The sequence below is a fragment of the Atractosteus spatula genome, chromosome 8 (genome assembly GCF_055471065.1).
Source record: "Atractosteus spatula isolate fAtrSpa1 chromosome 8, fAtrSpa1.hap1, whole genome shotgun sequence".
In the NCBI taxonomy this organism is placed as follows: domain Eukaryota; kingdom Metazoa; phylum Chordata; class Actinopteri; order Semionotiformes; family Lepisosteidae; genus Atractosteus; species Atractosteus spatula.
In genome coordinates this window covers 55,091,002-55,118,408 of record NC_142713.1, presented here as the reverse complement: position 1 = coordinate 55,118,408, position 27,407 = coordinate 55,091,002, and the positions used below count along the sequence as shown (strand labels likewise).

The 27,407-nt window shown below is 40.3% G+C and overlaps 1 protein-coding gene across 17 annotated transcripts in view; it reads right to left on the bottom strand.

Annotated features, from left to right (window-relative positions):
• The window catches only part of plekha5 (pleckstrin homology domain containing A5), a 171,514-nt gene extending 144,522 nt beyond the window's left edge, over window positions 1-26,992 (bottom strand). For 11 of the 17 annotated variants that reach the window (XM_088923934.1, XM_088923938.1, XM_088923941.1 and 8 more), the window contains exons 1-3: window positions 26,879-26,978; window positions 26,689-26,765; window positions 25,466-25,523 (exon numbers count right to left, since the gene is read on the bottom strand). In XM_088923934.1, the coding sequence (XP_088780060.1) occupies window positions 25,466-25,523; window positions 26,689-26,765; window positions 26,879-26,970 (227 nt within the window). In that variant the 5' untranslated portion in view covers window positions 26,971-26,978. Of the gene's footprint in view, window positions 1-25,465; window positions 25,524-26,688; window positions 26,766-26,878 lie in introns of all 17 variants that reach the window. The other 6 variants (XM_088923954.1, XM_088923939.1, XM_088923951.1 and 3 more) reach the window with 1 other exon arrangement.
• Between the last annotated feature and the right edge of the window lie 415 nt (window positions 26,993-27,407).

The following is a 27,407-nucleotide window of genomic DNA, read 5'->3' as shown; positions in this document are numbered from 1 at the left end:
AATCCTTTGAATGATTAGGAAAAGGCCATCATGCGCAAATGCATAAAAGCTGTTTTCTTAATAGTGAAAACTTTAGAAAAAAACTCTTGACTCAGTTATTCACCTTCTCGTTTAAGTTGAGCCAAGTGTTAAAAAGCGCTGTAAGTACAAAAAGCAGTTGTTCTGTATTTTAAATATTGATTTAGGATGCATCACCGTCTCCTCAACAAATTCCAGAGAGACAGTTCAGCTCTAAAGCAAGAATTTCAAACAGTGGTTTAAATTAAATTAGCACCAGATACTTCACTTGGAGGTTTTGGATTTTGAAAAAGATTCCAACGTGTAAGAAACTACCTCAGGTACTATAAATTCTGATGGACAAAAGCTCAAATCAGTCCTACCGTTCAATTCACTAGTACAGAATGTTAACTTCTTGAAAGGAGGTTATGTTCACAAGCTACCCAGCTGAAGCTTCAGGTTGTTGAAGCTTCTTTCAAGAAGCTCAAGAAAGACTGATTAAGAGCTCTGGATCAGTTAGCTGCTCTCTACCCAACAGGCTAGATGGGCTGAACGGCCTCCTCTCATTGCTAACCTTTACATTCTTACTTGGGGCGGAGCTCTCGGTGGCTCTGCGGCTCAGGATCAGCGCCTGTGCCTGGAAGGTTGCCGGTTCAAATCCCGCAGCCGGCAGAGGAATCCTACTCCGTTGGGCCCCTGAGCAAGGCCCTTAACCACAACTGCTCCAGGGGCGATGTATAAATGGCTGACCCTGCGCTCTGACCCCAGGCTCTCTCCCTGTCTGTGTGTCTGTGTCTCATGGAGAGCAAGCTGGGGTATGCGAAAAGAAATTCCTAATGCAAGAAATTGTATAGGGTTAATAAAGTGGTGACGATATTATTATTACTACAGAATGTACAGTCGCTACATACTGTACCTATGATATTGTTACAAATGGGGGCTATGAAACTGGTGAAAATCAGGAATTGACCGAGAGGTTTAGTCAATAAGTGAAATAATTATTCATAACCCCCAACTTGTAAGCAATTTCTAGCAATATACCGGAGCAGTTGGTAGAATTGGAGGCACGTGACTTCTTGGTTCTCCGGCACAGCTTTGGTGAAAGGAGTAATAATCCAGGCACACTTGGTTAAAACGAATATTTATTACAATGACAAAACACAAAACTATACTACACATACAACACACAAGTTACCTTATGTACAGTATTTACTAACAAGCCATTTCAGAGTCACCAAGAAAACCTTCTACTCAGCACTAAACTCTTAACGCCAACAGAGGCCACAAAAGAGAGAAGCTGCCTTCTAACTAAATACAAAGCAACCTGCAGTTAAATCTCTCACTTTGCACCTCGGATGCCACAAAATAAATGGAAGCCTATATCTCTATCCATAAAAATGCACACTAAGCAGGAAAGACATTTCTAACTGAGGTATCTTTTACCCAGGAAGCTCAAGTTCCCTAAAAACACAGAATAGCACTCTCTCTCTAGCAAGGTTCAAATGCTTAGCTCCAGTCAGGTTTGATATGAATGATCAAGAAGTAGGGGCTCTCGCCTGGCGCAAGCCTCAAGTCCCAACTTCTGCGAACTCTCCCTTTTCCTTGTTTCTTCCTCCTCTTTCTTCTTTGTCCTCTCCGAGCTCTATAATGTGATCTTGTATTGTTTGTTTTGTCCTTTGCAATCATTAACCACCAACTTCCCTAAGCATACTAAGAAACTTTACCAGTGTTTCTGCTCAAGGGACCCCCCAGACCTCAGCAAACATCCTCTCTTCTTTGAGGTTAGAAGTGTTCACCCTTCCCAGTGTCACAAACTTTATCTGAAATCTAAGAGACACTTCTCAGTCACCTAAATCTGGAACATCATCTTCTCTATATTACCCACCTGAAGAAATTAATGTCTTAATACCCTCAATTGTGTCATCATACAGAATTTGACATTTTGGAAAATAAAAGGCTTTTTAGTTAATCAAAGTTTTTCAGTGTGTAACCTTTCCAACAAGGGCAAAATCTGCTGGTGCCACACGAATATACTGACAAATCTCAGAAAACCATCAGTGTGAAGGGGGGTGGGAGTTCACTGCACAGTCTGCACGAGGTTACACAACTCCATTTTCAGCCTGGCTGCTTGCATACATACACAAAACCAGAAATGGCATATAGCCACTGATTACCGATTAAAGTACAAGCTGGTTGGGTTAGAGAAAAACATTTCTCCCAAAGTCTCCACAATGTTCTTATACAATCTGATGACTGTTCATACTATAGTACCTCACATAACTTATGGCTTTCCCAAATGTATGATTAATACACTTATGAAACAAGAGATTGCACAATGGTCAGTCGAAACATAATTAGCGTGGAGTATATAATGTCTACCATATAAGATTCCATTTGGCTTTTCACTACCTTAAGTGGGTTTGATGCATATCACACAACAACTTCATCTCTCTGCTACATTAAATTTAAACGGCATGGGAAATCCTTTATGTTAGGTTGATGGGCCACAGCCAACAAATTAAAACAGTTCAGTGCACTTAAAACCTTGAAACATGGGCTAATAATATCCCGGTGGAGAAAACTACCACTTTTTAATGATCAGGCACAGTGAACTTTGTGCAATCGAGCATACAAAGCACACGATGTCAGGGTGGCCAGCAGTGGAGATGGAGTAAACTCAATCCTGAAGTCAAAGCTAGAAGTAAAAGGAAAAGAAATGAGGGAATGGGAGGATAAAACTTAGCACAGGAGCAAATACTACACTTCAAAACTAAATCCCTCGGAATCCGTTCCTCTCTAAGTTATCGTAGCGCACGGTTTGAACCTTACTAAAGCTGACAGCTAAAAGGTATATTTTTCTTCAGCTTTCTTGAGATGTTTGAAGATTTCTGACTGCTTGCCTATTTAACTGCATAAATACAGTACTACAAGAAAGCACAGCTAGGGCACCCCAGATCTAAACAGCAATGTGAAGTCCTTAATATAAAGTGTTCCTCTTATTCAAGATTTCTTTCTTTCTAACTTACGCACACAGCAATTCTTTTTTAACACATTCCCATAAGTTACTGTCAATTTAGCTTCTCCTAGTTTAGTTGTGCTCCATCTATTTCTGTAATTCTTTCTTTCTAGCTCAAAGTCCCCTGGACTGGATGAGCCCCCCCCATCTTCCTCTCACTGCACACATGGAATACACAGACACACAATCCTTCACTGAGTCAACCAATAGGTACGTTTGGAACCCAGGTTAACAGCTGCACAAAGAAGCAGCTGGAAGAAGAAGCACAAAATAATGTCATTTATAAAATTATGCATGCTTTATTCCACAAGCATAACGTATGTTTATGATCTTGAGGACAGTGCAAAGGATACAGGAAGAGGAAACCAAGAGATATTCATAAGTATTTGGGAATAGCAAGTATGCCTGGCTCTGAATCTTATTCAGATTCAGATTAACAGCTACAGTCACATTTTCTAGGAGCTATCGAGGTATTACGTACTATCCATGCAGCATAATAGGATAGGTATTTTGGAGTTTTTCCATTTGTGTGTTGTATAAAACTGTAAAGAAAGTCTAAAAAAATGAATGATTCTATATAGGGCAGTTTTTATAGAGTTATGCAGAAATTTAGTATCCTAATTTTTGCACTTTGAGATATACAGTAATTATAAATGGTCAGAAGCTATTTGGCGGGCGTAAAAAAATATTTGAAGTATTACAAAAAGGAACATTTCAAAAATGCTTAAGCTAACTTAACTGTACGGCGTAGAGTCTATAATAAGAGGGATCAATATAAAAATACTTTTGATTCAATAAAAGGGGGGGATTTTAATTAAAGTGCCCAAATTACATGAGAAAGTCTTTTTAGTTTAATGCATTCAATCCTAGGAAGCCTCTGGGGATCAGTGCAAAAAAAAAAAACTATGTATGTGACTCATATCAAAGAAATTCCCATATTAGCCTAGATCTGGCAAGTATATCAGCCCTTTCAAATCCTGTCTAAAAACCCACTTTTCTACTTCAGCTTTTAATTCAGTTTAATTTGTGTATACCAAACTAGTTTGACAGTTTTACTGAACACGATGTACCGTACCATGAAAGGCACTGCACAAATACAGTTTTAGAATAAAAGAGGAGAGTAAGTCCCGGCCTAGTAACAGAAAACAACTGAGCTCATAACAGGAGCCCCTGAGCACACAGAAGGGTGAGCAAGTTGGCCAGTAGGTGGGGTGCACCTGTATGACACCCTGGGGGATGGGTGGCAGCACCCAAAGAATAAGCTCCTGGAAGGAGAGGAGGGCTGCAGCAGTACCCTTACAGGCAGGCTGACCTCCGAACTCTAGCGCAATACAAGCTGGCCTGCTGTTTGCTGACGTCCGTGATGCAGGGGCAAGAAAGGTGTCCTACCTGAGCATCAAAGACCCTAAAGGCAATTCACTGCCAACTGCAGTTTATGTATAGCGATGGCCCCATATTTTCTCACACTTTCCACAAGCCCATTTTGTCATTCCACAATTTTTTCAACTTTTTATTTTATTTAAATTTAAATTAGTATTCACATTTGACAGGTTTTACTACACTCAGCAGTGGACATTACTTCTAACCATATAGAGCAGAAATAATCATATGTATGGTACATACCAGATTTAGATCAAACCTGATTAAAGCACTCCCAAGATGTGCCACCTTCATTTTGACTGCACCTTAATTCCCTCTCTGAGGAATCATTTAAAAGCTACAGAGAAAGCCCAAGCAGGTAGGTGCTGCACAAAACTTATCTTTAACAAAATACACATGGTTGCGTCACATTTTAACACATCTGTTCCACATTCACAGTCCAAATCACAGAAACCTTTTCACAGTTTGATAAATACCTAGAATTAAACTAAGAGAAGCTAAGATAAAAAGCACAAATGACATTTATTTAAACGCTGCTTCTCTCGTTATAAAGAGGCTCCCCTTTATAACTTTCTCTCCAAATCTTCAACATATCGAGTAAGCAAATGTAAAAATGCCACTTGTCATTATCGACTTATGTCTTACATAATGTTGATCTTAAATGTACAACATTCTGGAGACACTTGAACAGTCAATTTAAAGCATACTGTGAGTGATGGTGTAAGCCCTGAACGTAAGAAGATGCACAGTAGTGTTACTGGATGGATGGGTGGATGATAAACTGGAGGGTTTAGCAGATTACCAATATTGGAAGTTATTTGGGACTTCCTGCTACGAGTGCATGTACAGCATACATAAAGGCAGGAGACACTGAAGGTAAAGCAAGGCAAGGTTTAAAGAATTTGGAGGTGAAAATTACAAGACCAGGAATGCTATAATACAAACGTGGAACAGTTGCTAGCTCTCTATGGAGAGAGGATCTGCATAAGACTAACACACCGATCAGCGTAGCCCCAGCTCAGGGGAAAACCTGCAGCTCAAATGAGGGCTAGAAGTTGAGAAGCTGATGCAATGAAAAGGAAACCAAATCGGGGCTACCCAGAGACAGATTCACTGACTCTCGGCAAGATATGGGTTAAAAAACGGGAGACCGACTGTTTAACATGCTTCTTCCCACCAAAATGGCTGTTAAAATGGGTTTTTAAAAAAATGCACAATAGGCTTAGGTAAAAAAAAAATGTAAATGCTACATAAATGATTTTCTATTAAGTTTTAATCACATAAAATATTTTAATATAATGAAAGGGATATTTTATAAATGCTAATAACATGTTTTTAGTTAGGTGTTCTGTGATAAAAATGTTGTCAAGTCCCTGAAATCAGATGTGGATCTAAATATGCTTTTGTCTTGTACGGTAAACTACTTGGACTCCATGAAACAATTTCCCCATTTTATGATCCCTGCTATATTCCTTGTTTCATATGCGACAGAATTGCTCACATTGATTAACACAGGCTAAGTCCATGTTGCTATGATCCCCATCCTATTTTATATTATTTTAAGGGGAAATTTTGCCCACGTATGTCATTTAGCTCTAAGTTGCACTTTTCTGGTACTTAACCCAGTGTTCAATGGGGAACTGCCTGTATTAAATTGCCTCTATGACAGAACACAGTGAAATATTAAATGCTCACTACTACCAAAAATACAACTGTAAAGGGCATTAAGCCAGTAAAAGGTCTGGACAGTAAATTTACTGTTCTACTTAATTTGTGTTTAAGCCGAACTCGTTGTTTAAAGCATCATGGAATAATCAGGACTCAGATAATTATACAAAATTAGCACATCATCTACTCTACATCGTAGCTGAAGTGTAGTGCAAAAATCACATTAGGATTCCTCACATCAATAATGTTGTTGCCATCCAGGAAAAGAGGAAGGCTTTTAATGTGTCTGAATAACAAAAAAAACATCATTAGGGTCTTTGGAGAATCATTTGATATGTCAAAGCATCCCGTTAGTAAAATTTTCAAACACCTCGTAACAATAAATGGATTTAACATGTTACATAATTTCTAAATAAGTAATGCTCCATTTAAGCTCCATGTTGCTTAGGGATTCCCCAGGAAAGCTTTTAGGCAGTCTAATAAAGATGGCATAAAATTTCATAAGGATCATCATCCCCTGAGCTCAGGCTGCTCTTTTAGGTCAGTTTATACATAATCTGTACTGCAACGTTTTCTGTACAAAATCATAACCTTGTGACTTGTCTACTGACCCCCCTCTTTCAAGATGCATTAACTGTAATAACTGGAAAGGTTAAACCCTCACTGTACTTTTACCACCCATCGAACGTATGATATGCAGTACTTGATGATCTTTGATACTTCCCACTGAATGCAGCTTTAAAACCGCCAAGCCTGTGCATTTGCCCCTGAGTGGAATCTCAGGGTCTGCCTGAGACTGCAGTATAAGCATTTTAAAGGGAGCTTAGCAAGGCCACTGTACTGAGAACTGCGCATCTTCATTAATATCACAAGGCACATGAACTAAAACTGGAAGCCAAACTGAAAAAAAGAAGAAACAATACTGTACATTTAACGGATTTACCACATTTTTCATGCATTTGCGTCATTATAATAGACAAAAAGCTACAACAGACTATCACTTTTGTATCTGTGAGTATCAGGAAGGTAAACTTACTTTTACCTCCTGTTTTTAACAAACCCATTATAAAAAGCTCATTAGCTTTGGCTAATGGATCCCTCATAATTTTAATAACACTGTCATTCACGAGTGAAGATCTTCCTGACAGGCTTATCCTCTTTTGTAATGAAGAGGCCTACAACTCGAAATGAAACCAGTAGTAAACATGACACCAGAATACTTTCTAAAGTGACCGAATTGGAAACCTCCAATACATTATAGTGTGCTTTAGGATCTTGTAGTATCTGGAGAGTTGCGTTTCTGTCATAAGGATGCAGTTTTGGTTTAACATCTTTCTCAATGAGTGCTTAAATACTCAAAATCCACATCTATCAGCAATCTATCACAAGTGCATCGAAAACTAAATAATATTTTATTTCTTTGCACATTTATTCCAAATGTTCAGTTTTGGCTCATGTTGTATTAATCTGCAGTTTAGAAAATTTGAAATGGATCAAACTTCCATATAACAGGAATCATTTTTGCCTGTATAATAAAACAGGAAGTTTTAAAAAAAGTTTAGACATGTTTGTACATTTGAAAAAGTGAATGAAAAAGTACACCTAGAAAAAAGAATCCCTTAGGATATGGTCATTGGCTATTTAAAATACAGGGGGAAAACTGCCATATAAAGAGTTCATAAAAATTCATGACAGTGTTTCACTTCCCAGTTACGGTATAATTAAATTTACCATAAAGCAAGCTCACGAGAATGTACAATACTGCTTACTGCTGTAAATCATTTCCTCATTACTGTAACACTTCAGCACCTACAATTCAGAACGTGATTAGCAACATCATTCAAGTAACTCCATCAAGTCCTTTATAATTTAAATCAATAATGCTCAGGCCATCAAAACCATAATTAATTGAATTTCTGCTGTCATGTTTGTCATGTGGAATGATTTATAAAACAGGGACATGCACTTTCGTCAACCTTTCTTTTTTAAAGCAGGCTGTGCATTTCATTATGTCGGTGCTGTATTTTCATCAAGAATGCAAAAATCACCTTTCAGCAAGGCCATTTGACGAAGCAATTAAACAAAGCTCACTTAAAAAAAAAGGCTCATTCAGTCTGTTCCAACTCCTCTATTGCCCATAAGGCAAACCCTACTAAACTAAGCAACCCTGTCAATGTACCTCATAAAACAAAACCACTGCAAACTCACCAACACATCTGCTTCATATCAGGAGGAGATCCTACCAGCGTTTCCCCAAATGCAGTATTGTCAAAACACATAAAAGTGGTTGTGTGCAGACACTTCATTAAATGGTGCTATCATTTTCTCCCTTTTTAGTTTTGAACAAAACACAGATTAACTGCCAGATTATTTTCCATTCCCATTAATCGCCTGCGTTAAAAAAAAATCTGTCAGATTGGATGACACTGTTCCTGAAATCAAAACCACATGACAGGTTGTTTTGCATCAGCAGTTAAAGCTCTTGAAAGTGGGTGTTCTTCATGCTGTTGTTTTTAAACCCACACTCAATTGCCACACTACACCAGAGACAGCTTCACAGTCAGCACTTAAATAAAAATTTAACATCACCAAATCACCCTTTGTATTGTTTTTCCTTTCAGAAAAAGGCACTGGAATAAAGGCACTTTTACAAAGAAGCTATTTGGCCTGTCCAGTCCATTAGGTTTTCAGTAGTTAACTGGACGACATCCACTGGTTTCATCCAGAAATCAGGATACCAGCTTCAGCAACAGGCACCCTTTATGAATGAACGCATAAAGCACTGTATAAAATAAACAACCAGAGGTAATGAACTGTATTTTATGCTGAACAAAATGGAAAAACTATATTCTTGTATTCTAACAGAACTGCTCAGAAAAAAAAGATTTTGTTAACAAGTCATTTTATTTCACAAGAAGACAGGTGTTGAAATGATGGGCACCCCTAAAGACTGTTATGAGTAGAATCAAACAAAGTTTTAAATAACATTCTACTTTTTATGTTCATCTCAGTCTTAAAGACCCATATTGTGGCCTACTACATGGTTCCCTGTTTCAATAGGGTATAAAACAGCAGTAACACACATGTAAAATTCCTTTGTTATCCATCCATCACCATAGGGAAAGGCAAAGAACTTCCAAATGAAAAAGACAAATGCCTGCTGAACCTCACATTTCAGGCATCGGGTACAAAAAAAAAAACTAAATACACAACTTAATACTATTCGGGCAATAATAGAGCAGTAAGTAAAGTAAAAGACACTGAAACAGTTGTGAACTCGCCTGGTGTACAGCCACAAGCGTACAGTATCTCGCCCTCACGCACAGTGAGGAGGGTGGTTAAGGACGCACAGAAAAATCCAAGGGCCACAGCTGGAGAACAGCTTAGGGTCAACAAATCTACAGTTAAGACATCACCTCCATAACAATAGGCTACTTGAAAGGGCTGCCAGAAATAAACATTTACTGTGAGCACCAACAAGTTCCTGGAGTTTGCAAAGAGTCATTGGCACTCGGATCGGAACCAGTCTCTCTGGTCACACGAGTTGAAACGAGAGCTCTTTGGGTCCGCACACCAACGGTGGTCTGGTGTGGAAGGAAGGATGTGTATGCAAGCAAGCTGATGCAAGGGCATCACCAGCATGGACTCAACCTAGCACCAGGGCGTTTAAGACAAAAACCTGTTGGCTTTTTTTTCCTTCCAGGAAGCTTAAACATGGCCACAGGTGGATCTTCCAGCAAGACGATGACCCCAAGCCCACATCAAAAAGAAATGGTTAACTGACCAAAATTAAAACAGCATGGACCTAAACGCCACAGACAACCTGTGCTTGGAACTGAAGAGGGCAGTCCATGAGCACGGATGAAAAGATATGAAGCATCTGGAAAGATTCCACATGGAGGAATGGAAAGATCCCTCCTGATGTGTTCTCCCATTCCACAAAACTCTCTAGAAACAGTGCTGTTATCCCTGCATTCCTCCGAATCATTACTAAAGTAAAGGTACTGTATGTCCCACATCTTGGGAAATTACAGTATAGCTCATTACCTGTTATGTTTCTTTCTTTTTTTTGCTCATCCTTATCAAGGGTGCCAAAAACTTCAATGTTTTCCGTACTTGCTACTCTTTGTGAAAATATATATGCAGTTCTCAACTTACACAGCAGATGCAATCCTGCAAGATGCTGCATAGCTCAAATCCTAATTAGATTCCCCACAGGAATGCATGTAAATAAGGAGGGGGGCTTCTAGGTCCACTCCCAGCCAGAGAGTGGAACTTCCCAGTGAAACCAGTTAATCATTTATTCATGAAGGATGGTCCTACACTTATACTAGAAGACATTTATTTTTTAAAATAAATGTGCGTTCAGATTTAGTGATTCCATGTGAAAGGAAGACTGTAGATAGTGGTGGTTGGAGACCGTGTGGAAAACGCAGGACTCGTGTGCCCACAGACACTTCTATACTGACCAACTACCCTCAGTTCTTTTAATCTGCATCAGCCTTTTATGAAATACCACTTTATACCTCATAACATTGAGCTTATTATCTTTTCTTATACAGGTTTTTACCAATTGCGTATTGTTCTGTTTAATCGTTTTATTTGAAATATTGAACGTTGAGGCGGATTTTTTTAAATTACTTTAAATTAATGGTGTTTTTATTTACAAATCCTTTGCAGCATTTTGTTTATTAAGATGTTTTCACACAGCTTACTTTTACGGTTTTGTTAATCTGTAGATCTGATATAATATAGAGAAGGCACAGAGTAAGACTGTATCGATGTATTAAACGGGAGACAATGGGAACCGGTCAGTGACTGGAGGAACAGGAGTCAAGGAGCCCAGCTGTCGGCGTGTCACTCAAGCGTTTCTATTGTACTCCTCTGGCGCTGCGGTGCATCGTGTCAAACGCCCCGTCAAGCTGCCTGTCGCCGGCTGTGCCAATGTGAGTTAGTGAGCAACAATTCACCCTAAATTAAGAACCAGTATACAATTCTGAGGCACATTAAACTAAAAGCGTGCAAAATCAAGAGCACGTACACAACTTCCTGTGTTTTTGTTGCGATTAGGTGACATAATGCTGTCTACAGTACAAAACTTTTATTTAAAAGCAACGTCTCGAAGCTTTTATTTGCTAAAAGCAAAAGGCTTAAATCAGCACATCATACTGTTAAATTACTATCTGCTGGGTAAACAGTTGTGAACTCAAAAAAACAGACTCCTGGGGAAATGTTTTAATAACATTTGAGTGCAAAAAAATCTTAAGTCATTTAAAAGAAATGAACCACAATGTTATTCTAAGGAGCTGCAAGAACATCTCCTTTGGGACCAGTTTTATGTTTCCCCCCCCCAATAGACTTTGTTGGGTGTATTAAAAGATCTTTAATAATGTTCATTCAATCTGTAAAACTAAATACCTCTATTTCCGAAAACTTGGAAAAAAAGGCAACTGTCTAATTATCCCCAATATCAATTTTGTTTATGTGACATAAACATATCGTATAATGAGTTATGTGGTTTAGCAGCAGTATTACAAAATGTAGCCTGATCATGTCAGACTTCAGAAGCTACGCAAGGCTAAGACTGAGCAGTACTTAGTGAGACATCCCCCAAGGAACACCAAATTGCTGCTCCAAGTGGTTTTTGTGGACCAGTAGGTGGCGTGCTTCCCTCTAAACTACAATACTGAAACAAATGCACCACTATGGTGACTGAGGACTCTGTGCAGAAGGAGGTGCTGTCCTTTGAATAAGACAATAAACCAAGGTTTTGAAAATTTGGTTATTAATGATACCCTGGCACTTTTCAGTTGGTTAGATGTACATCCTGGTGGCCTAGGTAAATTTCACTCTGGTCTTGTACAATCTCATTTTTTGTAAACCCCCCCCCCCTTAATCCAACTGGTTATTCGATTTCTCTCTCTCTCTCTCCTCTACCTGAGCTGCTGTGTACTAAGGCTGTTGGCTCTTTGTACATGTTGTGTGTCACCCATTTACAGTACATGTACAGTAGATGCCTTTAAATACCAAATGGGTAACGATCATAAAAAAGTAAACAAACTGTTGACATCAATTTAAACATGCAACCTTAACTCTACCCACAGAGATCATAAGCCATTAGCAATTGATTTCTTAATAATTTTTAGCAGTGCCAGGACATTCATTTACAGCAATCAATCAGCCCAGCATGTATGTATATGTTGATATAATAATGGCAGATAAGTTTGCAAAAATACACGCGATTCACAGAAATCTGGATTACACCACTAGCTCAATCCGTTACAACACAGGCTATAAACCCAACAGATAAAACTCATTCTCCACTCGGCAGCCAGCAGACCTAGACCATGTGTTTATATCCTCACTATTTTTAAAAGCATAACCTTGTTGAAATAAATCTGCTTATGTTAAAGACTTTGCAGTCTCTGTCAAATATTTACAGTTTATTATACAATGCACACTGCTTGCTTTAAAATAGAGGACAATCCTTCACAAATCATAATGTAGCATCAGAAAACATATAAAAGCACATCAGGCACCAAAAAACAAATAAGCATTTCCTAGTTCTTCTATAAAACTTTGTCCTACAGTAATCTACAGCAGGTACAATTTCAATGTGCCACAATATGGTATTTCCCCAGTGAGAGATGATGCTTGATATTCAGATATTCTTCATCTGTTAACAATAAAAGTAGGTAACATTACCAATCCACGGCTTGGCTCCTCTCTCCACATGTACAGTACATACTATACATACATACACTCACTACTGTAGCCAGCAACCATGTCACCCTGCAACTCACAACTGGCAACCCACTGAAGCTCAGCATGTGTGAGCCTGGCCAGTACCTGGATGGGAAAAACTAAGGCTGCTGCTGGAAGAGGGGGCACTCACCCTGAGGTCTGTGTGGGTCCTAATGCCCCAGTATAGTGATGAGTACACTACACTGTAAGAAAAGGTGCCAACTTTCAGATGAGACGTAAAATTAAGGTCCTTAATCTCCAGGGTCATTAAAAATCCCAGGGCGTTTCTCGAAAAGAGTAGGGGTGTTAACCTGGCCATATTTCCCCATTGGCCTTTACCAATCATGGCCTCCTAATAATTCCCATTTATGAATTCATCACTCATCACCATTGTTTGCTAGCGTGTGGGAAGCTAACTGTGCGTATGATGGGTGCCGCTGCATCATCCAGGTGGGGGCTGCACATTAGCGGAGGGGAGTCCCCATTACCTGTAAAGCTCTTCGAGTTCAGTGTCCCAAAAAAAAGCTCTATATAAGTGTAAGGAATTTTTATTAGCATTATTATTTGTCTTAAATATCACATCTCACCATTTCTGCATTAGCTATTAAAATCAAATTGTTCTGGCACTATAGCACTGCAATACTTAGCCTACTATAGTGGTTCCCACTTCTGACATCTTATTTTTGCGCTTACATACTGTAAATCCATGAAAAACATTTGTGTAACTATCTCTTCCCAGCTTATACTGATACAAGTGAAGACAGACCAAAATTGGGATCAGCTAAAGTGCATATTAAGTTTTTTAGGGAAACAACAGGTAAAAGAGGGAAAGCTTTAAATTTCATTGGCAAAACCCAAAAGTACTGTACAAGTATGTCCAATCTAGTAATGGTGGCCAGCAAAATGCCAACAGCACCTAACGCTCCCAGTGTAGACCTGCACTAATGAGAAGACAGCGTGCCCATCGCTTAAGACTAACAGGTGCCAGGAGAAATGCATTGTTTGAAATGCAGCCGACTTAACTAAGGTTATCCACAGCATTGTTAAACCTTACCTCATGATGCAGGACGAAGTTCATTGAGTAAATCTACTTCACTCTATTACTATCTGTGGCATAAATTAATGTAACTAGTACCGGCTGGACAGTAAAACCTGTATTCAAGAACTGGAAAGCACAAACTTAGCCTGTTTCCTTATTTAATCACAGTCATTTCGATCCAGGTCTTCAGCTTGACCGATGACGCAGCAGTAATGCGTATTATGCCTGATGGAGAGATATGGGTTAAAAGCTAACTAATGACTGTCTGTTACAGGAAGCAGCTAATGATCTCTAATGTTCCCTTTCAGACCACAAAACACGTATTTAAAATCCCAGCTGTGAAACACAGCTATAAAAATCTGCATCTTTCCTTAAGACTTACAAGACTTTTAAAATCTAGACATTTCACACTTTGCCCAGATAAGATGCAGGGGTGTCCAATCCTGGCCCTGCGGGGACAGTGCATCTCCAGGTTACATTCCAACTCGGCTCACCACAAGATGAGCCAGCTGGCTTCTTGCTAAATGGGACCAGTTTAATAACGTCTCCCAGCTCTTCAGGTAGGTGCTCCTACCTTTTTTATAGACCTGCAGGACACACCAGCCCCCAGGGAGCAGGCCTGGGCACCTAAGGTCCCTGCACTGTGTACCCAGCTCCACCAGGCACTACAAGGGTTACTTTCCAGCATGATGGTGGGAGGCATCAGCTGCTCTGGGTTCACACCATCTTTAATCCATTACAGACACTGCTATGTGCTGACCAACAAAACCCGATGAATACAACAGTAGGAGCAGAAATGAGTCCTTTTAGTCTACAGCTACAATCAATAGCTCTTTTACAAACATTATAAGACTCTGAAAGAAATTCTAGGCATCCATTATGTTGCAATTTTTTTGCTGCCACGGGACCTACACCATGAGCTTTTGAATGATCGAGTTTAGCCATTCTTGGGCCTTTCAGTCAGTGGCTTTGTTATAACTCGGTTATGAATTGTTTAATTATTTACAACTGATTAAATGTCCACCCACAGCCCAAATGCAATTATCTTTCCATAAAAAGTTAAACCAAATGTAATTACAGGTGCCAAGGAACAATTGTTACCTATATACTGTCATGATTTCAGTTTTCCATTATAATGTACATTTTTGGCACTGGATTTTTTTTTTTAATTAAGATGCACACAGCAAGTATCTTTCAATGGAGCCCAATCAGAGAACTATTATATTCCAAAACAATAACTATTCATGAATGTTTTTATACAGTCTTATCCATTATCCAATACTTATTCATATTTAGAATTTTGAAATATTAGCCAGCAGCTCTAGAAAATACAGTCGTACACAGCTTGTGGAACAAGGAGACGAGGGAAAGCTGCACTCGCAGTACAAAGAAACCACATTTTCGGTGGTGCCCAAACAACTTCGTTATGAACAAAAGAGTATTTAAAAACTTGGACTTTACATGGAGATGAACGTTTTTGCATGTATGTATACTGTTACTGTGAAAAAACACCACGTTTCAATCTTTATAATTCTGTCCAGCCATGTTATAAAACCTGGTTCCTTATCAAGATGCCATGAGTGCAATGTCATTAGCTGAATTTGACGTCACCCAAGATCACTGCAAGACTACTGTAAGAGAACCCTGTGTCATGAAAGATTTCACGTTCCCCCCCTCTAACATGAGAGATGTGCTATGCCTTCAATCACTTAGGATATACCTTGTGAACTCAAAAGAGAAATCAGGAAAATGAATGAAGTCTATGACATGTACAGAAGCCTTAATAAGAGGCAGATCCAGCTAAGGCCCACTGGTATTAAATAAAAACCAGATATCTGTTCTACATTAATTTTACATACAATGGTGGGCATAAAGAAGAATCTCATCATAGTATCCGACAGCAGCTATACTTCAGCCAAAAGCATTATATTTATATTGGAAAGGGGGATTTATAAATATAAAGTAAGAATCAAAATTGTAATTACATTCACAAAAACCTATGAAAGTTTACAACCTTTGCCTGATGGAATTGCTGTATGTTAAAAGCAAAAAAAGTTTTGAACAATTTATATTTGCATCTATATTTTGTACTTCAGCACCCTTGAAAAGACTTCTTAGTGCAACAAAAATAACAGCGTAGTTATTTAAAATAATGCCGATTTGAAAAAGGGAAATTGAGAGGCTCTGTGAAAGGAAGACCTGTGTTGCATGAAGTCATAAAACATATCAAAGGGAAATCGCTTTCCAAGAGCTTGCCTGCAGGCAGAACACTGCTTCACACCCTCCGCCTTGGCTGATACAGACGGGCTGAGCAGTCATTGCTAGTAAAAAGCACACTGTGCTCATCATGCTGTGTCAAAACACCTTGGCTGTGACCACTGCAGGGTCTTCTCAATCACTGCAGACTGCATAGTGCCTTGAAAGAGAAAACACTGCTCGCTGTGTTTCCACACAGCAGCTCTACAGTCTAGAAGGCAGCCTTCACAGCTGTGAGGCAAATTTCCAAAGTGCTGCTCTTCGTTAGGCGTGCTTTTCTGTCTAGAGCCAGGACTTCAAAAGCTAGAAGTGTTGATGAATAGTTAATGCTTGTACATGGTTAAGTCATACACTGGCAGTTAAAAAAAAAAGTAAGGAAAAGCATCAATATATTTAAATACTCTACTACTTCCATGACTTATTTTCCAGGACTCTTACTGAAATACGGTCTTGGGTGTATTTTGCACATTTTCTAAAGTGTTGTTTACTATAGCTTTTTTAAAGAATTATTTTAGAGGAGAAGCTGAAGCATTTTTTTCCCTGCTCACCATGCATTGCACTTGTTCAGGAGGTGGGAATCTAAAACAAATGATACAATGGGAAACAGAGAAAGCTAGACTGACCAGTACGACCATTTCAATCACCCCTTGTATCTATCCCAGACATGTTTGGAAGATTTACAAAATGCAGGGTGTTCCACGTACAATTCAAAGCAAAAGGCACGTTCAGTACTTCCTCATGCTAATTCTTCACTCTGAGCCTACAATACATAGCTGCTCAAGTTAACCAACCGATCGATGCATTCATGTCTGCAAAAAGTCGTTCCAGGCTCTAAAGACATTCAGCCAAGTGAGATATTCACTTACTGTAACTGCCTGATTGACACAGCCATGAAATCCTTCAGGTTGCATAAATGGGAGTTCACATAGAACTGAAACCTAAAACACAGCGTTTCAACTAAAGATACAGGATGCTTCAGAAAATTCAGAATTTATCACATCACATTATCTGAGATTCAGAGTGACTGCAGCTTGGGGAAAATGTCACTATCGTCTTTAAGTAACACTAAAAGTAATACAGTCAGAGCTTGTTTCTGGCAGACCCAAGTTCATATCATGGTGTAATCTAATGCAAACAAGACATTTGCAATGAGTGCTGAAGGAGACCTTGTTGTTACCTGCACTTCTTTTTTTAAATACAACACAGTTAAAGTCATTACAACATGAAATCATTTGTTTATATTAAATCTATGTGAACAAAGAATAGCTGCTCTCACTTGCATTCAACCCAAGACAAAGTAACAACGTAAACGACACAACTTTCCCCAGTTCAGAGGTACGCACCTCCTCCTCATCTCCCTCCCTTCTCCCTCGACCACAGCGATCTCAACATTCATTTTTCTGATCGGAACTCCTCAGCTGGGCTAAACCCTCTTCAGATTCTCCCTTTCCATCCCCCCTGACTCACAAAACTGGCAACCAAGTGAATCTTAACTTCTCTCGGGACTGCTGCCCTCCCCCCACACGCGCTCTAATGCCTCGAGTTCTCCAGGTTATTTTAATAACTAGCTGCCAACCTCACCTCCTACAGTCATGACTACTACGCCTACTGCTACTTTCACAGGTTTGAGTCTCTTTTTACGGATGTTGATACTATTTATTTAATTGAGTTGCGTTTCGGAGTCTCTTCCTCTGCCCCTATTCAAGGCAGACTTCTCTGCTCTTTGGGCATTTTTTTTTTTACGAACCTCATCAATGAGGCCATTAAATATGGTCGTGTGCCTATAGGCTTCAGGACCACTGCATCTGCTAGTGCTCTTTGCAGCTGAGCTTTTAAATTACCAATGCTAATTGATGGCGTTAATTGAGCCGTGTGCTTACTTAGTTGCTTCGGCACTCAGTCCTTTGGTTTAAAAATACCCTACTCTAAGTTATTTTTTTTTCTAATAATATATGCAAACTAAAAAGTTTCTCCTTCATGTGCTTTTAACCGTTTGCTCTCTTACTTCTGACTAAATGATCATCAGTCATAACAGGTGGAAATAATATATTTCTTGCTCTGAAGGTCCATTTTATTACATTTCATTTACTGTGGTCTTTACTATTTGTGTTGCATGTACAGTGGTTTGAGGTATCTGAAAATGGTTTAGAAGTTAAATATATTACTACTGCAATCACTACAGGAACTCCCCACCTTACATAAGGGGAACATTCCACACAACTTTATGCAAGCAAATATTTGCGTTAGCCAGAACACTTTTTTACAGAACATTCACACTTACTACTGCTATCACTATCATCATTATTACAGTCGACTGCACAGTACTTTAATAAAAAAGCTATACTATCATACAGTTATTGTACTGTGCTTTTTCACAGCCCAAGCACCTTACACATCACTTTAAGGCTTTTCAGCCATGACCACAAAGGTAGCACTACAAACCCACAGCAGGGATTATTCTATTTACCGCACACATTAGAACTAATACGTACACAAGGCAATGTGAAAAGGGACAATGGGAAAGCCAGGGTTTTCCTATATTTCACCTCTCCCTCTTACCTATTTCCACATCTTCCTCTTTCAATGGTTCCCCTTCCCTGCCTTGCTCTCCACCTTTGCTTCCTCTGTGCTCTCATATCTCATGCCTATCGACTTAGCCTGTAGCCCTAATGCTCCTTGTATTTACGCAAAGTAAATGTTCAATACTGGATATCACACACTGGATAAAGACATGCGATAAGCAAACAAATATTAGGAGGATTTTGCTGGTCTACAGAGATCTGCATGGAGTACTGACATACAGAAGACATGATGGATGGATTAATACCCTCATTCATTTCTTTCTTTTTTAATTGTATAATGTTAGCATGTCCAAAGGGGGTTGGTGCTATATAAAAATAAATTGAATTGAATTGAAATATTAGGCTAATAGAATTTCTGCAAAATCCATTGCCTCCATAAAATCCTCTCCTTAAAAGTTTCATTTGCGAGGAAGCACATGGACGTGCAGGTTCTTAAAATATGTAACACTTAAAAGGTGGCTTCCAAAATGTAGGCTATATCAAACAGTGAACTAACCAGCATTTGTTAACTTCATTAGTCCTCCCCTAACTCTCAGCCACAACTCCTAACAGGCAAACCACTGATGGTCCAACTCAAGGGGCATTTTATGAAAAATCTTTCTTCACATGATGAGTTTATGAAGGAGTCATTTCATTATATGGCATAAACAATAAAGGCAATGAATCTGAGTAATGTGAAGAGCACACGGATAATCTCCAATATACTGGCGGTATACCCAAGGGCAAGACGCATGCTACTAAACCCAAGAACCAGAGGAAAGGTTACAAACGAGAGGAGGCCATTTGGCCCTTATAAGCCAATTGGTTTCAGTTGCTAATTAATCCAAGATTCACATCTAGCCATTTCTGAAGGAAGCCAGGGTGTCAGCTACAACCACATGGCTGGGTAGCCTTTTCCCCATGCCCCTTTGTACAAAAAGGAGGTCCTTTTCTCCATTATTAGTACACTTCCCCTTACTTTTGTATTTGTGTCCCCTGATTCATGTTTAAGGCTGATTCTGAAGGAAGCTGCTGGATTGACTTTGTCTGCTTCTCCACTCTGATCCTGGCAGGTCGCCGTCTGCTCGGTTTCATTCCAGTTTGGCACTTATTTAATTGCCAGTGCTAACTGATGTATGTAATAGATCTGCCTGCTTCTCTAGACTTTAATTTAAAAAACACCCTAGTGAAAGTTTAGCATTATCAACAACTTAAGAATACAGAACTAGAGAGAGTCTCTCCTCTACATCCTAATTAGTAATATGCCCCCTTAATTCTGAATAGCAAGCTCTTAATAGCTGATCAATTTACAATGAAGAGATACAGGTGGGAATGACAATATAATAAATACTCCCATAATGAGTGTTTGTGGCTTTGGCTAAGGGTTAATACAACAATTACAAATGTCTTCCATCTCTTAAAAAGCTTAAAGAATTTAATTGAAATGCATTTGTGTATAATAACCTTGGTCTATGCAACAGGCATAAGGCATAGAGGTTTCCAAGATCCAGGGCTGTGAACCACTGGCCTAGAAGGTAAAGACGAAGCAACAACGCAGACACTCGTCCTCACTGGGAGTTCAGGCTCAGTGTCCTCACCTACTGTATATTCGCAGCAAACAAGCACTGTAGATAGAAAAAAAGTCCTTTCAGGAAGGAGATTAATAACACACATTTAAGCATTATTTCTTTCATAGCCCTTGACAAGTTCAGAAGTGCAGCTGGAGACACTTAGGTGCACCAACTTTCAACAGAAGGATGGTTCAACAATATTAACAGCAGCAAGAAAGAAAAGTGGCACAATCTATTACTCTCCCAAGAATACTCGGCAATGTGCAAAAATAACATTCTGAGCAGACTTCTATTTATAGATATTTATAGCTTAATTCATAAGGGGAATTCAAGAGCGTCACCATTTGAATTCAGCACCTTTTTAGGAACATAATGTTTGGAATTATACCTTGTAAGCCCCATTTTCTGGGACAGTGTGCTGTGGAAACAGGATATACTGTAGGACAGTCCAGGTCATGACCACTAATAAGCTTGGGTACCTCGGGTTTTGACTAAACATTTAATTTTTTCCCCTCAATTCAAAACCTGCAGCGCTTGACACCTGAAGAAGGCTCAGCAGCTGAAACACTGCGTTTCTCCTTTCAACCTGTCAGCATGGAATTAACCTTTACTTGTTCCTCTGATGCACTTTTTCCCCAACTTTTCTAACCTTTACCTGCTATTTCAAATATTCATTGATTTTTTTTGTCCCCATATCAGCTACATAGCTATACCTTCAAACTTCCGTATTTGTCTTGTGAAAGTGGAGTGAAAGGTTTTCTCTGTAGGAAAACAGCTTTGAGAATCCCTTTTTGAAGTTATTATTTCGAAATGTTTTTTTGTTACTGGAAAACGAAACGCAAACATTCACACCTGAATCCTGCGTGTGCCTTGACAGGAGGCTGCTACAGTCCGCCGGTGCCTCACAACAACACCCACAGTCTTTGGTACACATTATTCTCTTGCTTTCATCTTTTTTCAATTCACTCCGTTTTCACGATGCTACTCCTACTGCACAACATCGGGCCGTTTTCAAAGCGTTCCACTTCAGAGGAAAGTTTTGCTTCCACTTTCCGGAAAGCAACTGTACAGCTTGAAGGGGCAACAGCAGAGAAGGTGGTGAAGAGATTACAAAATAACACTTTTTACATAAAACCAATTTTAGGACTCTGGCATGAGCATACCTCAAGGTAGGAAGAGCAGAACAAATTTTGCACTGCAGTGAAAAGCTTTGAAATTGTCCCAATCTCTTTATTTAAAAGGATTACAGAATAGAAATTTTCCCCTGCTATGCATGACAAAACATTATTAACAATACACACCCTTAACTTCTTTAGCATCGGCCTGCTTCCAAATATCTGGGCATACAAGGATATTCAAGTGCTTCTTACTGCTCAGTCAAACCCCTGCATCAGTATTTAATTTTGTGCCCGTTTTTTCACACACCTCCTTTACCGTCCACCTATTAGACATGTTGTTAGAATCCATACTGCACTAAGGGAAAGACAATGCCTCAGCAGCACACGTGACCTTTAGATTTTTCCCTCCCATTGGCAGCTCATCAATGCTAGCTACCTTTTCCATTTAGGAGATAATTCTGCAGACATTACTACGAATATGCTCAGATTGTTTTACTCCATGTAACAATATAATTACAATGAAAAGTCTTTATAATTGCTATGCAGCTCATGCAGTAGGTTCACAATCACACTTCTCCCGAGTCTTAGCTAATGCATTTATTAGTAGGTAAGACTCAATTTCATACCCTTAAAGAGTGTTCGGAGGTTTGAGAAGAAAAAAAAAAATCTCTTAGCAGTCTCAACACTGCACAACAGCAATTTATTTGGCAGTAGAGGGAGAGGGGAGAATAATGCTTTATAAACAGTTTATTTTGTACTGTTCCCCAGGCACCTCATGACTGCCAGACCCAGAAGGAAAGTTAAAATACATCAAACACACCGAGCAGCTCCGACTACAGAGGCCACACCGGGTTCCTGGGTCTACCCTGGGCTTCTGTGTCAGCTACAGTTCATGTCCTCAACAACTCTGTCCTTCCTGGGGCTGCCCTCTCTCTCAAAACATGCTGTGCTTATGAAGAGCAATCATCAAAGAGCTTGAAAATCTAGCCAGCTCCCTCGGCGTGGTAATACTCCTGCAGTTGAAGCCCACTGCAGTTCCAATTTTCAGTGCTTTAATTTTAATTAACTTGTCTATTTCTTAGAGAAGGCAACAAACTCTTCTGAGATCTCCCACCATCAACAAGAAATACTGGAAGTTCAAAGCACAATGGGACCACTGCAGGACTAGCGTACTATTTTGTGAAATAATACATATTTATACGGTATAAATATAATATTTGGGTAGGCTGTTCCCACCGTCTTTGTGTAAATATAATACTTGGCAAAGTTTTCCCCACTGTCTTTGTAAATAATCTTTTGACTCCTTCTAAAAGACTCAAAGCAAGAACAAAAAAATATCCTTATCCCTTTAAATCGTTGGCAGCTTGCAGACCTACTGTAGCCTTAATCTCAGCTACACCAAAACAAGGCCAACAAAGAAAAGTGCTTCTTGTTCTTTCTATGCTCACCAGGAAGTTTCAAAGCTACCTTAAAATCTTACTGCAGCACAAACAGTACCGTGTTCCTCATCTTATCAGCACAACTACGGAATACCTGCATGAACGCTGCATTAGGTAATCCAAAGATTTCGTAAGGCACAAGAGCACACTTAAACTAGGTCTAGCGAAATGAAAGTAGAACAATTCCAAGGTCCGCTGTCTATAAAGAGGTAACCAGAACAGGCTACTTTTTTTAAAAGAGTAGGACATGTCAGCTGGGTGTTTGTGCTTAATTTGATTTTTGTTTTTTCCTCATAGGGTACATACCGCAACAGTTTATGATCACAAGCAACACAGAAAAACGATGAGCAAGACCTTTTTAACCACTGTTTAAAGATAAAAATGTAATTTTATCAGTGTCTTAAATGCCCATTTAAGTCACAGAATAATTCTTTATGGTAATTAAGCGAGTTTCACGAGCAGCCTTTTGCTTTTAACCAAAAATGAACCCTAAAAGACTCATGCAAAGCTACCACTGTGCGACTCATACACAACTTACAAGGACTTAAAGATACAAGAAATTATGCTGAAATTACCTCATTATTGACGCAACACAGACAGACAAGGTAATATCTCCAAACCAAACTATAGACACAGTGTGAGGGCTTTTGATCCGATACACCAATATATAACAATGAAGAATTCAAGATGGGAAACTTTCTATTATATACTTTCAGTACAAAGAGAATGACTTATTTGAGAAATTCAGGCAAAACAATACATAAAAAGCCGAAGATTAAGACCTATCCAATGTAGATTTAAAAAAAAGTTTCAGAAGAGTCAAGCATAGAGTGTATTTAAAGGATTTATATACACCCATAATGATAATACTAAATATTGCTGCTTATTAGGATTTAATGTGATATAGTCTTTTACCAAAATTTACATTCTGAAGTACAATTTGAAGATTTCTAAAAGTTTCTTCCTAAAAAGATCAAACTGGTCACAAAATGTGACCCTGTGAACTCTAATGATCAATGATTCTACTAGTGATTTTTAATAGAGTTTGAAAAACACATAATTCCTCAATAACACAAGAACAAGAAGTCAGAACAAGCCAAGCAGTTGTTGTTGTTGTTGAAGCCAGCACCATGGGTTCTTTCAAGAACAAGATGAATGAGATCCCTCAGTCAGGACCCGAGGTACGTCTCTACGCTTTTCACACAAAGAGATGCTGGAACAAGCTGCCCAGTCACTTTGATGAAGTCGATACCCTGACACCCTTCAAGACACAGCTGGATGAGATTCTTGGATCAATAGGCCTCTAAATACCAAACAGGATAGATGGGCCAAACGCCTTCCTCTAAAAAGTGACTTTTGTCTCCAAGATGACAGGAACGGTAAATCTTAAAATCACTCTCCAGAATGCAAAAACCTCAAATCATATTTAATATGAAGATTCTTGATGAGTGTATTTAATATTATATTGACAGGTGTACATGAACCCTATATAATGTTTTTTAAAATACATACAAGATATATAGAACTTGACTGACAGCCCAACCTCGCACTCTACCTCTTCACACCATATAAACTTCAGCTTAGGCTCTGACACCATTGTGCACTTTTATTACGAATAAAAAAATCATGTTTTATCAGCTGTCCAAAAATGGCACAGAATGAATAGTGCATCTTAACATCATTTCCACCACAAAACTCAAGAGTCTGACATGGAAGCATCCTTTGTGTGAATGAATGAATCACTGATAAAGTGCTGAAGTGTTTCCAGAGCTAAACACAAAATAATGACACAATAATCAGTCTTGGCAAAAAGCAAATATATTTCCTTCATAAAACAGCCTAGGGACAACATACAATCTATTATCTCTGGCATGCTCATTTCCATTTGTATAGCCAGCCATTAAACATATTTAAACTAGTAAATAACCAGACCCATCTCATTTCAAGGAGGAGAAAGTTTTTTTTTTCCGCACAAGTTGTTCCTCTACATTCTAAAGCTAAATCTACTGCAAAAGAGAAAGAAATTATGTTTCAGTTGATTCCTTCACCACCAGACAGAAATGACTTCACACAGCATCTCACCAAACAAACACTCCATACGGACCTTAACACCGATGCATGAAAAAACGTTTTACCACTTTCAGTGCACGGCACATGCACAGCACCCATCAGCAGGGAAGTTCTCCTCCAAGAGAGCATTTAGAGAAGCTCGGGCTTGCATTTGAAGTCTCTGCAGCCCAGATCACCTTTCAGCAGTGTGACAGCAAAATCCACTGTTATGAATATATATATATAAACCCAAGGCTCTGAAATAACGTGTACAAACTGGAGACCTGATGTTCTGTCCCGAAGGAGGTGTGCTGTCATACAAGTCAAGCCTGTTTTCACCGAGAGGGGGCTGAGTCACACCGACTTCCAAAACTCCTGCTCAGTCTGACAGTAAAGGTGAGCTCTGGGAGAGATACCTGTTTCCTGCACTTTTCCCTCTCTCCTTGCAAAGCAGCAGGGGGGGGTGGGGGGGTAACAAAAATCCAAAAAGGGAAAGAGGGCAGACAGCAGACGAAAGGGGAGAGGGAGGAGCGCTTTTCTGAGAGTCACCAAGTGTCAAAAAGCACGACGCCAAACTCCGCAGCCTTTTAAACACGGGCGGCTGGTTGCGGGTGGATGCCAACTCACTTGATGAAGCACCGAGCTCCTTCGAACGTGAATCCTTCTTCCCAGCCAGTGGGCAAGTCTAAGTAAAAACACAAGAAGAAGAGGAAAAAACACTTTATAACTTCACAGAGCAGGGAAAGCAGCATGCTAATGACCTCGGTGCGGACCTGCAGGCGCTGTCCTGCTACGCGAAGCGATGCGCAGTGCCATTAGTGGGTCACTGGGCTGTTTCCCACCGCTCCCGCTGTACTGCAGCACCCGCGGTAATAACACAACTAGCGAGACCGCTAGCGAAGGAGCAGGCTGATCATTTCTCATCGCCTTCTGCCACAACTGCGCAACCTTTACGGGGAGCGAACGCGCTTAAACGCGGGGGGTAATGCGATTTATAAGAGCCTTCTCCTCGCACGGCTCCGTGTCAACAGCCCCCCCCCCCCCCGAGCACAAACACACGCGTTGCAATACAGTATTTGTGAAATTCCTCCCCCCAAAATTTCTTCTTCTTCTTCTTCTCTTTCCTTTAGGGGAAATCAGCGGCTCCACTGACTCGACACACCGTATGCTCATTTGTAAGCAAGACCTCACGTCTCGGGGCTCCCTGTGGTTTGATTATTTTATTTATTTGTTTTTTATAGCGCCTCTCTCATATCGCCAGCGCCGCTGCACCTCCACTTCGCTCCAGCTACCCGACCGAGCTACAACACGCTCGCCCGGCGGCGTCTCCCTCGACTTGCGATCGCTACCGATCGCTACCAGAAGTCCGCCTGCGAACAAAAACACAAAAAAAAATCAAGCGACGAGGGGGCAACTTTTCCACGTCGCTGGTTTTTACTATACATGTACATGGTCGCCCCACGCTACGTTACAACGCGTGTGGCAGGTTGCACCGTTCAACACAACCACAAAAGTAATGACATGACAAGACAACCCCCTAAAACCATTTCTGTACGTTTCTCCGACACGAACGAACTACTTTTTTTTTTTGGCCGGTTTCTAGTTCCCACGTTTACCTGCTACCGAGCGGTGCGGAACCAGTGTGTGTTGCCAGCACTGCTGGTGCACTGACAGCCGCACTTGAGATTTCTTGCCCTAATGTTTAAACACCGGTAAACAATACCAGCAGTACTCTGGAGAGCCGACCGACAGACCCCTTGAAACGCGTCTTAAACCCCCCCTGGTCCCTCCGCGACACTAAAGCCAGTGCACAGCAAACGCGCCCTGGCCAGCGGCAAAGCAGCATTTACCTGGAGTTTTCCTGTGTCCAGTAATTACAGCCTCGCCAGTGACTGGATGCAACCAGGTTGTACTCTTAGCCTGTTCACTGTGGGTAAGAAATAAAAAAAAAAGGGAACAACGTATAAAACAGCGTGAGCTGCACATTCAAGCCGGGGAAAGGGTTATGTATCCCAAGGTCTGTATCCACTCGATATTTACTTGATGAAGAAGACGCGTCCGTCCCGGGTGACCCCATAACTCCAAGAAGACGGGAGGCAAGACAGCCACTCCGGATTGAGATCCGCCGCCATGTCTGGCAATCTCCAGCGCTGGGAGAGCGCGCGTCCTCGCCGCGCGGACACGGGAGCCCAGGCAACGGGGTCGGAGGCAGAGCGCGCCGAGGGCGGGAGCGTGCTTGCGGAACGCCAGCCTCCCGGCTCGCTGGTCGCGCGTTGCTGTCGGCTTCTCAGCCGCGCTCAAATAAAAAGGGGGGTGTAAACAAGGAAGGTGTGTCTTGTCGCCTTTCCCGACAGGTATCGCCCGGGGGCTTAAAGAGACAGGGGGTGAGCACGTGGAGCGGGGGTAACGGGAGAGAGACAGGTCGATCCGCGATCGCCCCGACCTGTCATGCGGGAATCTGGGGGCATGTTTTATGCAGACGTGAGCAGCGGGTGAAAAATGAATTCACGTCTGGAAACGAGCTGTCTTATATTCAGGACCTATTACAATAAATCGGGGATAACGCGTC